General features: G+C 44.8%; 1 protein-coding gene and 1 pseudogene across 1 annotated transcript in view; one reads left to right on the plus strand and one right to left on the minus strand.

The window, feature by feature from the left end:
• htatip2 (HIV-1 Tat interactive protein 2) overlaps nucleotides 1–9,879 on the minus strand; it is a 34,394-nt gene extending 24,515 nt beyond the window's left edge. Inside the window, exons 1-3 of the mRNA XM_070899718.1 lie at nucleotides 9,725–9,879; nucleotides 5,887–6,076; nucleotides 4,562–4,669 (exon numbers count right to left, since the gene is read on the minus strand). Of these exons, the coding sequence (XP_070755819.1) occupies nucleotides 4,562–4,669; nucleotides 5,887–6,076; nucleotides 9,725–9,849 (423 nt within the window). The 5' untranslated portion in view covers nucleotides 9,850–9,879. The remainder of the gene's footprint in view (nucleotides 1–4,561; nucleotides 4,670–5,886; nucleotides 6,077–9,724) is intronic.
• Nucleotides 8,890–9,068, plus strand: LOC139280482 (U2 spliceosomal RNA; annotated as a pseudogene).
• Nucleotides 9,880–11,627: the final 1,748 nt, after the last annotated feature.

Genomic DNA, 11,627 nt, shown 5'->3' on the forward strand with positions numbered 1-11,627 from the left:
GCACTACACTACTGGTTTCACGCCTCCGCTAACTCCGGTACAATTTTGCGGGAGTCGGTAGTGCCCCCCACCCCCCCGTTAGCGTCCCGTTAGCTAACGGAGGCGCACAACAGGCCAATTTCAGCCCCCTAATGTTACTGAACAAGTTTAAATCCTCCATTTCGTTTACTTTTCTCAAAGGCTCCGGAAAAGCAAATTAAACCACCAGGTCTACCATCTAAATTCACCAAAAGCCTGCCTCAGATATTGTAACTTATTTTAAAGGTAGAGGAAAGAGCTTTCTTTAAATATGGAGACAGAATATATTAAAATGTTTGTAGCTATCTGCCAGTAGCCTGTAAATAATCAGGTCCATAACTGCTCTGCTGCTAAAATTACATTTTAAATTTGTATTTTTTTTTTTAAAATAGGTGTATTAAGTTACCTCCCACGCTGATTTTTCAGACCCTTTCTTTATCTGGTGCCATTATGGAAATGTTGAATGGCATTTGGTGCCACATTGATTTCAGCTGAGTTTATTTCAGTTCCCCTGCCTGCCTCACCCATATGCCAATAGCTTATGTTAAAGGCTACAGACAAGCAGACACACGCACGGCAGAACAACTTTAAAGCCTCAAAAGTGTCAAAAATACAAGTCAATTATTCGATAGCTCCAACGCTTGAATTAAACAACGCTCGATTTCTCTGCCCTTAGTTCTTGGTCAATGTTCTAAAACGGAGCTCGGTTGACAGAGGCCCACAATGGTCACTTGACGAAAACTGAACTGACACAAATACTGGAGCTCACTTTAAATCCGATTACACAGCTACACCACATCAATGCCAGCCCAGGCAACAGACGCTGGCGTCCCTCATTCAGAAGTGCTACTAACAAGGAGCAACTCCTTGCCGACAAACAAGAGCCCACGCCACCACCTCCGACACGCTCGCTCAGCCATCAGCCCCTCTCAATAGCTCCCAGTTGACAAGTTGCCTTGCTGCTTTTTTTTAAATGAATCTGCCCTGAACAAAGCAAAATATTGTCTTATTAGCAGCCAATAGACTTAATCCTGAAATTTTCAACAACAATAAAAAAGGAGCTTGCTTTAGGGTTCCCTAGGTGACTAAAAACACAACTTCATAGGGGACAATTTCAATAAAAGAGAATGACTCAAATAAAATGGAGCTATGCTCATCCATGGCAGTTACTCCTCAAGGGGCACCTTCAGGCTTCTGGAGACAAATTTTGATTTATTCTTCGAGACATGAAGGGATTAAAAAAAAACTAAACACAAATTAAAAATAAACAGAAAACGCTGGAAATGGAGAGCAGGACTGGCATCATCCAACAAGGTAAGTGGCAGGTCAATGTTGTGGGCAGAGACAGTCTCAGAATGGGTTGCTACTAATAAGGAATAGCCACTTTCCTATTAGGAAGAACGCATGCTACCACCTCATGTACCCTTGCTCAATACCCTTCAGGGTCTTTAGTTGGTGGGTAGAATAGGTGGAGTTATTCTGCTAATCAGAACTCAGCAGAGATAAAAGATCTATTTTGAATACAAATCTATTTTTTTTTTCATAAATAAATAAAATTAAAACAATTCTTAAGGAATTTCCCCAATAGCAGAGATGCCTTTAAGGAGAAGCTAGAGAAGTACATGAGGGGGGAAAGGAATAGGTTCTGCAGATGGGGTTAAATGAAGAGAGATGGGAGGAGGCTCATGTGGAGCATAAACATCAGCACAGACCAGTTGGGCTGAACAACAACTTGTATTTATATAGCGCCTTTAACATAGTGAAATGTCCCAAGGCGCTTCACAGGAGTATTATGAGATTAAAACAATTTGACACAGAGCCGCACAAGTAGAAATTAACGCAGGTGACCAAAAGCTTGGTCAAAGAGGTATGTTTTAAGAAGCGTCTTGAAGGGAGGAAAGAGAGGCGGAGAGGTTTAGGCAGGGAGTTCCAGAGCTTGGGGCCTAGGCAACAGAAGGCACAGCCACCAATGGTTGAGTGATTACTATCATGGATGCTCAAAAGGGCAGAATTAGAAGAGCACAGACATCTCGGGGGGCAGGAGGGAATGAGGCTGGAGGAGATCAGAGATAGGTAGGGGTGAGGCCATGGAATGGCCAGTTTCTGTGCTGGAAATGCTGGCCCAGACATTCCGGCCTCCCGGGTCCATACGGAGTGTGTATGGACCCGGGAAGGCATCGCAAAAGCCGGTTTTCAGCACACAATGCGCATGCGCTGAAAACTGGCTTTTCCGATCCATCAAGCTGGAGCTTGACAGATCCTCCGCATCTCCACATCCAGGACATTCGCATGGGCAAGATTTCGGGATTTACCCATATCTTACCCAGCGGATGTCCTGAAAACTCTTGCACCTGATAAAAGCAAGCACATAGCCTACTTTTACAGGCATAAGTTAAAATACACAAAAAAAAATGTTTTTAAAATACATTTTATTGTTAAAAACCCTCCCCACTATGGCAAGTTTATTTTAAACCATAATTTAAAAAAAATTTTAAATCCAAGAAAATATTTTTTTATAATACATAAATAACTAATTTAAATTAATAGAAATGTGGTGTATTTTTTCTAATTTTTTTTAATTAGTGTTTTGCATGTTTGGGGGAGTTTCTCAATCATAATAATGGGAACTCCAACTTACAGAGTTCCCATTATGATGAATGAGAGCATACTTTACCTTGATTGGCTGCCCAGAGCCATGTGACTGCAGCTCCAGCTTATGAACGTCCTGACGTGCACGCGCTCCGACGCGCAGTGAGTGGAGGCCTCAGGACCGGGATCTCTCGTGGGCACAGCAGGTTCAGGTAAGCGCGCATCTTTTTAAAGCTTTTTTACCCGATCACCCACAAGAAGCAGCCGACCGGGATTTCTAGGCCACTATGTAATAAGTCCAAGGCTAAACATGCAATGCTGCACAGCATGGAGCTATAAAGACTAGTAAGATTACAGGTTTAACCCCTGAAGAATTGCTAAGAGGACAAGCTTCATAAGCCTGCCTATTTATTATGACAGCACTCAGGTGCAGTCAGTCGCTCCCATCTCTGGCACATCACCGTTAACTAAAAAACCTCACGACAATCAATTCCCCCGCCATCACCCCCCGGCCCCCCATAAATACTTCAAATCCGCTAACTAATTCCTTCAAAAGCATTTTCCAGATTTTAGATTTCCTCTTTAACCCAAAATCCTATTAAATATGCTTAGTCTCCAAACTATAGAAAATCCTCTTAATGGGAGTATTTAACTCCTGTAAATTCAGAGGCAGTGTATGTGCAGTTTGGACCAGAGCAGTAGTTTATTTTCCCCCTCAAGGACAACAGGATCGCGATGTGTTTCATAATCTGTGACTGAAACATATTAATATTACATTAGCTAAATATTAAAAGCAAACACTGCATTTAGAAAGCTGATGGGGAAAGAGGAGCTCTATTGTGCAGCTAACCTGTATAGTATAACACACAGTCTATTGTTCCTATTTGACCGAGATGAGCTTCCGACCACATATTCGCTCCATCACCAAGACCACCTACTTCCACCTCCGTAACATCGCCCATATTCGCCCGTCTCAGCTCATCTGCTGTTGAAACCCTCATCCATGCCATGGTTTCTCCAGACTTGACTATTCCAACGCGTTCCTGGCTGGCCCCCCACATGCTACGCTCCGTAAACTTGAGGTCGTCCCAAACTCAGCTACCCGTGTCTTAACTCGCACCAAGTCCCGTTCACCTATTGCCCCTGGATTCACTAACCTACACTGGCTCCCGATTCAGCAACGCCTCAATTTTTAAACTCGCACCGTTGTTTTTAAATCCCTCCATGGCCTTGCCCTCTCCATATCTCTAACCTCTTCCAGCCCTACAACCCACCGAGATCTCTGTGCACCTCCAATTCTGGTCTCTCGCGCACCTTGATTTTAACCACTCCACCACCACTGACAGCCGTGCTTTCAGCTGCCTAGGCTCCAAGCTCTGAAATTCCCTTCCTGAGCCTCTCCATCTCGCTCTCCTCCTTTAAAGGCACTCCTTAAAACCTACTTCTTTGACCAAGTTTTTGGTCACCTGTCCTAATATATCATGTGGGTCAGTGTCAAATGTTGTTCCTGTGAAGCAACTTTGAATGTTTTACTAGGTTAACGGCATTATATAAATGCAAGTTGTTGTTGTTTGACGGCTGTCTCGCAACAACTGACAGAAGTGAACATGTCTTGGCATGGGGGGTGATGAAAGGATCAGGCTATTCACCTGATGACGCTTACTGTGAAAGCCTCACTCACAAATAACAGCCAATGAAGTCAGGTATCAGAGTGCAATAGATACTACGGACACGTACCCCAACCTGCAGTTAACTTAGCAGGAGGGGGAGAACAGGGGAAATTAAATTGATGAGAAAAATAGTACACACATACAAAAAACACCAGAATCATTCTTTTGTTGCCAACATTGTTGTTGCACAGTAACAGATAGCAGGTTCATGCTGTTGAATCAGCCCCAATACCAGAATTTATTTTACTGAAGAATATTATAAATAAGAAAATACTTCTCTTTACCACACCAGCTTTGGCCCTGGTTGTCCCCAAGCAGCAGAATCCCACATCATGGTTTTGGAAAGCAGATGCATATTCATCTAATTTCTCGAAATCTACAATTTCCTGGATCTATTTAAAAATTGAAAAAAATATATAAATCAATTCTACGTATGTAAGACGGAGTTTATTAAACTGATTGTCAAAAAGTCTATTTAAAAAGGCACCAACAGCAAATTAAAACATTGAATTAAAGTTCAAATTATTTAACAGCAGCTACTGAGAAAAAATAACTATCAGCTTTCTAGTCATGAGCAAACTGTCTTTTGAGAGAAGTACCTTTTTCAGGAGATTTCCCTGAAAATAAATAGCTGATTGAGGTTAGGCTGTAGGGGATTCCCTCCCTAAACCTCTCCATCTCGCTCTCCTCCTTTAAGACGCTCCTTAAAACCTACCTCTTTGACCAACCTGCCCTAATTTCTCCTGGTGTGGCTCGATGTCAAATTTTGTTTTATGACACGCCTGTGAAGCGCCCTGGGAAGTTTTACCATGTTAAAAGGCGCTATATAAATACAAGTAGTTGTTGTTGCTGTATCGTCCTCTGCACCCTCTCATTCACTGATGGTTCACGAGTCATTCTTTGCTGCCTGCCACCCTTGCACACTGACTCCTATCTAAAAGGAGGTGGCAGATAGTTTTTGACAACATTTAAAAAAAAATATACAACTCAAGTCGAGGACAAGACATTGGCAGTTAGCCAACTGATCTTTGCCTCTCTGGCAGCAGCAGGGGTTTGAAAGTTAAAGAGTAGCTCAGCTGTTCAGTGCCTCTCCCTGCCAAACTAAAGAGAGTTTGCTGATGGGAGACAGTGCAGGAGTGGTCCAACCAGTGACCACTCTGTAGCATAGTTCATTGGAGTGCCAATGTCCTGTGCAATTGTGCAGCTAGTCCTTTCAGGATTATTTTTATAAAAAAGGAAAAATTTAAATGATCTAATTTTCCTCAGTGCCAGAATAAATCTATTCCTGATCTGTGCATTTATGTTTGCAATGGAGACCATACCCTCTAACCTTCGCCTGTGTATTCCCCTCTACCCCTGGCCTTTGTGTTCCCCTCCACCCCTGGCCTGTGCATCAATAAAACCCCAGTCAGTTGGGTCTATGTTATCCATGATGGGGTATGCCACTGTGAGCCTAGAAGATGAACTGGTAATGTGTAATGTGATTGTTGAACCTTTGTTAATAAACCAACTAGTTCTTAATAGCAATGTGTTGCTATGAATTCTTAAGCAAAGAACCCATGAAGCAAATACATTACACATACCATTATAAAGTCCGATTAAAACCTACCACATTCTCATATGCTTCATCCTCAAAGGTTAGTTTTCTACGGCCAATCAGCGTGACTTTGGAGAAGAGTTGACTTTGCACAATCTCCCTCAGCAACAATTTGCCTGTCTCCCCTGAAGCTCCAAGAATGAAGCAGGACTTATTTAGTGTCTTATACATTTCTTGGAGATTATTTATATCCTGAGACATTCTGGAACAAAACAAATAAAATTAAGGAATGGTAAACATTAATTATTTCTCTGAGATTATAAAATGAACAGTTTAAGAGAAAAATAATGGATTAGTAAAAGTTCTCCCTTTACCTCTTCTGAAAGTATGGATCATGCTAGACTATAGTTCCAAAGGCACTGGCCTCCTGCCAATACTTTGCCTTAAGTGGCCAATTTTTCATGTACGAGCTTGAATAGTATACCCAGGCTTTTGTGAGCATGAAGCACATCCTATCCCAGCACTGCCAATCCCTGGCCTTATCCACTTTCAGCAAAGGTTGCTGGATAGTGATCAGGACCAGGAGTCAAGGAGTCATGCGTTATGGGGAACAGGCAGGAAAGTGGAGTTGAGGCCAATGATCTTATTGAATCAGCCATGATCTTATTGAATGGCAGAGCAGGCTTGAGGCGCCAAATGGCCTACTCCTATTGCTTATGTTTTTATGTTCTTATGTAACACCGGCTGCGTTTTCCTTCCGAGGCCAATTGTAGCATTCCCAACACCAACGGTTAGCTCAGATCAGCTAACTCAATAAAGGCAGAGGATGGACCTTGGGCCATCTGGATTTCTGCATTTGAACATTGAAAGTATTAAAATTAAAAGCATAGCATTGGATTGAGGACAGAAGTACTTTCTGTTCGTTCCCTTCCCAGAGTCAATATTACATCAATAGACTCAAATAGACTCAGGTGTCAGCTGTGGCTCAGTGGGTAGCATTCTCACCTCTGAGTCAGAAGGTTGTGGGTTCAAGTCCCACTCCAGAGACTTCAGCACAGAAATCTAGGCTGACACTCCAGTGCAGTACTGAGGGGAGCACTACACTGCTAGAGGTGCTGTCTTTTCAATAAAACGTTAAACGTCTGCTCTCTCAAGTGGATGTAAAAGATCGCATTATTTTGAATGAGAGCAGAGAAGTGATCCCCGATGTTCTGGCCAATATTGTTGGACCTTGCTGTGCGCAAATTGACTGCCGCAATTCCTACATTGCAACAGCGACTACACTTCAAAAAGTACTAATTGACATCCCGAGGTCATGAAAGGCACTATATAAATAAATACAAGACTTTCTTTTCACACTTACTCATTGGCACTACCATCGTTTTAAACTCCGGCACACACCTGGGACCACTCTGCCACAGGCTGCAAATACACCCAGTCCTGCCCCCACACAAAGAACGTTGAAATCAGTTCTTAAGAGCAGTCTGGATAACAATTCAAGGGGTACCAGGTAGAAAAGTGTTCATTCAGTACAAAGCAGTGACCAGGTAAAACAGCCGCTATCAATTAGCTGGATTACTAAACAGGTTCATTTTCAGAGTGGAGCCACTTCCAGAAACAGCCTTAGAGTACTTCCGCATTTTAGAACGTCAGAAAGGGGAGGGGGGGCGATCCCCACCGAGAAGCTGTTCGGGCTGGCCGGCCCAGTCACGGAGGAGGTGTTCAGGCGGGCTGGCAAAGAGGCCCCGAGATAAGGGCAGCAGCGGCGAGCGGGACGAGGCAAGACCCGAGGCCGGGAAACTCCGGGGCCCAGAGGTCGGACAGCGTCGGCGGGTCCGGATTCCAAACAACCTTGCCACCGATCGATCCGGAGTCCGGATACCGGAACATTCCGGACTCTCGACGCTGCACCTGTACTTATATAGTACCTTTAACGTAGTAAAATGGCCCAAGGCACTCCGCAGGAAAGTTAAACAAAATTTGATACCGAGCCACATATGCCGATATTAGGGCAGACCTTGGTCAAAGAGGTAGGTTTTAAGGAGAGCTTTAGGGAGGAAATTTCAGAACTTAGGTCCTCGGCAGCTGAAGGCACGGCCGCCAATGGTGGAGCATTTAAAATTGGGGATACTCAATAGACCAGAATTCGAGGAGCGCAGAGATGTCAGGGGGTTGTGGGGCTGGAGGAGGTTACAGAGATAGGGAGGGGCGAGGACATGGAGGGAGATTTGAAAACAAAGGATGAGAATTTTAAATAATGTTAAGTAATGTTTTAAATTGGTCCACACGACTCTTTGAGGAAAGAGCGACACATTTGTCAACTAACTGCTGCCAATAAAACAGATACAGAACAGTTAACACAATATCATCATCATCATCGGCGGTCCCCCGTATCGAGGATGACTTGCTTCCACGCCAAAAAGGTGTTTCAATGAAGGACCTAATATTCCAGGTCCCGAACTACATATTGAAGGGTGGAAGATGCCTGTGCATGGCTTTTTTTAAACACGTGGTGGCCGTTGCACATCAGCCACAACACGGGCTTGACAGAGCTAAGTCTTGGTCCAGTGGCAAGAATTAACCAAGACGACTGGAGACCAGCTCTGCTACAAGGACCTAGTGCGCACATATGATGCAGTGTGGGCTGGCCCGTGCTGCCCCAGGGCCTTCGCCTCTTCTGGGCCCCGAACTCACACCTCTCCTGGGCCCTGATCACATCGCTCCACGATCTCTCGCTGCTCCTGCGCCCTGACCTCGCCACTCCTGCTGTACCTGCCCACGCTCCAATCACCGACCTGGGTTATGGTGACGTCCAATCCAGCCTTCTTCACAACTCTTTTGGAGTAAACAAAATCAACATTAAATCAAGTGCCTCCCCGATCTGGGGGACACACCAAACATTTTACAAGGCCCTTTTTTGTGGGGGGTTTTTGGGCACTAAAACCAGCCTTCTTCACAGCCGTCGCTCTCCTGCACCAGCTGTACCTTGAAGTGGTATGCCTCCACACGCCGCTCCTTTGGAGGCCCCGACCTGCTGATGGTCCTCGCAGGTCGGGCCTCCGCACGTACGCTAACACCAGTACTCTTCCTTTTGGCTAAGATCAAGTGTAGTATCTGTTCTTATCAGTTTAATATCCCCTATGGGGACATGATATTGAATTGATTTTTGGACAGGGAGCTGGATCAGGGGCTTGCCCCGTCCACTCCATGCACCGACCTGGTATTGCAATATTTCCAGGAACGGTGCAACTTCGCCTCTCGGCCTTTTGGCCTAAGATCAAATATATTGGCGCAAAGTGATCTTTGGCGTTAGAGTTGATCTGGAAAGAAATTGGACATTAAAAAAAAACACCAGTACTCTTCTCTCGCATGCAACTCCAAACACCCTACCTAATCTAAAAACGTTTCTAGGTATTTACACCTGTACAGTGCAGCACTGATCTACAATACAATGAATCCCCTGCTATGCCCACCACTTGTGATGTGGTGGGCACCACATGTTCCTTCTCAATTTCTTTTTCTGAGGCAGTCCCTCGGAGTCGAGGATGACTACACGGGAGATGGAAATGGAGGGAGGGAGTGTCACAGGCATCAGTCAAAAAAAAAACAGCTGACACTCCCTGACTGGGCTCACACACTGAAGATTATTGACCATTTGAGCAAAGTACGAGAGGTCAACTAGTGTCCACAGCCAATACCTTCAGGGTAGGAGGGAATGAGATGAGAGGGGAAAAAGAGGGCTCTAATCCTTTGAGGCCATGTGTATCCAGGGGAAGCTTTCAGAGTGCCGGGCTCCGACCACTCGCTGCAGCTCAACACAATATTATAGGACACTTGTAGTGACAATCTAAGGGAGCCACTGGGCCCCCTTGTTCCTGCTATTCCACACTATCTTGTTGCAGGGTTTTACCTGTAAGTGAGCACAGCTCCTGGATCAGGGTTCTCCAGCCGATACAGCACGTAGGCCACAGAAAGCACCACAGCGCTCAGCAATAGCACCACCGCATTACAGCCACTGACTCCAGCAACTTTCATCCCCCGCTCTCAGGCATTCACTGGGCAAACACGGCACTTCCGGGTCTGGAGCACGTCAGCGGTGCTGCCCCCTGCCCCGGAGGACACGCTTGGTGGGAACTGCAACCGCCCACCAAACAACCAACACCTTCAAACACAGGCACAATGCAGCATTTTCATCAACTTTTCACAGGAATTCGCTGTAAGAGGCCTTACAAGAGTTCTTATCAATTAAAAAAAAAACTATAAAATGTTCCAAGACTACATTTATCCAAAACCTTTTTACTCATAAGCATGATATGTATGGCAGCATAGTGGCTATGATACTAGACCAGTCAACCAGAACCTGGACTAATGATCTGGAATCATGAGTTTTAAATCCCACCACAGCAGCCTGGGAATTCAATTAATTAATTAAATAACATTTAAAACAGCTAGTATCAGTAATGGTGACCATGTAACGACTACATTGTCATTATAAAACCCATCTGGTTCACTATAACAACAACTTGTATTTATATAGCGCCTTTAACGTAGTGAAATGTCCCAAGGCACTTCACAGGAGTATTATGAGCTGAAATAAATTGATACCAAGCCACAGAAGGTGAAATTAGGGCAGGTGACCAAAAGCTTGGTGAAAGAGGGAGGTTTTAAGAAGCGTACTGAAGGAGGAAAGAGACATAGAGAGGCGGAGAGGTTTAGGGCAGGATTTCCAGAGCTTAGGGCCCAAGCAAAAGAAGGCACGGCCACCAATGGTTGAGCGATTATAATCAGGGATGCTCAAGAGGGCAGAATTAGAGGAGCGCAGACATCTTGGGGGGGTTGTGGGGCTGGAGAAGATTACAGACGTAGGGAGTAGTGAGACCATGGAGGGATTTGAAAACAAAGATGAGAATTTTGAAATCAGGGCATTGCTTAACAGGGAGCCAATGTCGGACAGCGAGCACAGGGACGATGGGTGAACAGGACTTAGTGCGAGCTAGGACAAGAGCTGCCAAGTTTTGGATCACCTCTAGTCTACGTAGGGCAGGATGTGGGAGGCCAGCCAGGAGTGCGTTGGAATAGTCAAGTCTAGAGGTTACGAAGGCATGGATGAGGGTATCAGCAGTAGATGAGCTAAGGCAAGGGCAGAGACGGGCGATGTTATGGAGCTGGAAATAGGCGGTCTTAGTTATGCTGCAGATATGTGGTCGAAAGTTCATTTCAGGGTCAAATATGACATTAAGGTTGTGAACAATGTGGTTCAGCCTCAGACAGAACTTGGGGAGAGGGATGGAGTCAGTGGCTAGGGAACGGAGTTTGTGGCAGGGACCGAAAACAATGGCTTTGGTCTTCCCAATATTCAATTGGAGAAAATTCTCGCTCATCCAGAACTAATGTCCTTTAGGGAAGGAAATAAGAACATAAGAAATAGGAGCAGGAGTAGACCATACGGCCCCTCAAGCCTGCTCCAATAATTAATACGATCCTGGCTGATCCGATCATGGACTCAGCTCCACTTCCTTGCCCGTTCCCCATAAACCCCTATTCCCTTATCGGTTAAGAAACTGTCTATCTCTGTCTTAAATTTATTCAATGACCCAGCTGTTCTTACCTGGTCTGATATATGTTAGTCCAGACCAGCGTGACTCTTAGGAAAAAAGAAAGCCTTGGATTTATATAGCACCTTTCATGATCACTGAATGTCTCAAAGCGCTTTACAGCCAATGAAGTACTTTTGGCGTGTAGTCACTGTTGTAATGTAGGAAATTGTCGTAACTGCTCCTCTGAAATGGCATAGCAAGCCACTCAATTGCATT

The sequence above is a fragment of the Pristiophorus japonicus genome, chromosome 14 (genome assembly GCF_044704955.1).
Source record: "Pristiophorus japonicus isolate sPriJap1 chromosome 14, sPriJap1.hap1, whole genome shotgun sequence".
Classification (NCBI taxonomy): Eukaryota; Metazoa; Chordata; class Chondrichthyes; family Pristiophoridae; genus Pristiophorus; species Pristiophorus japonicus.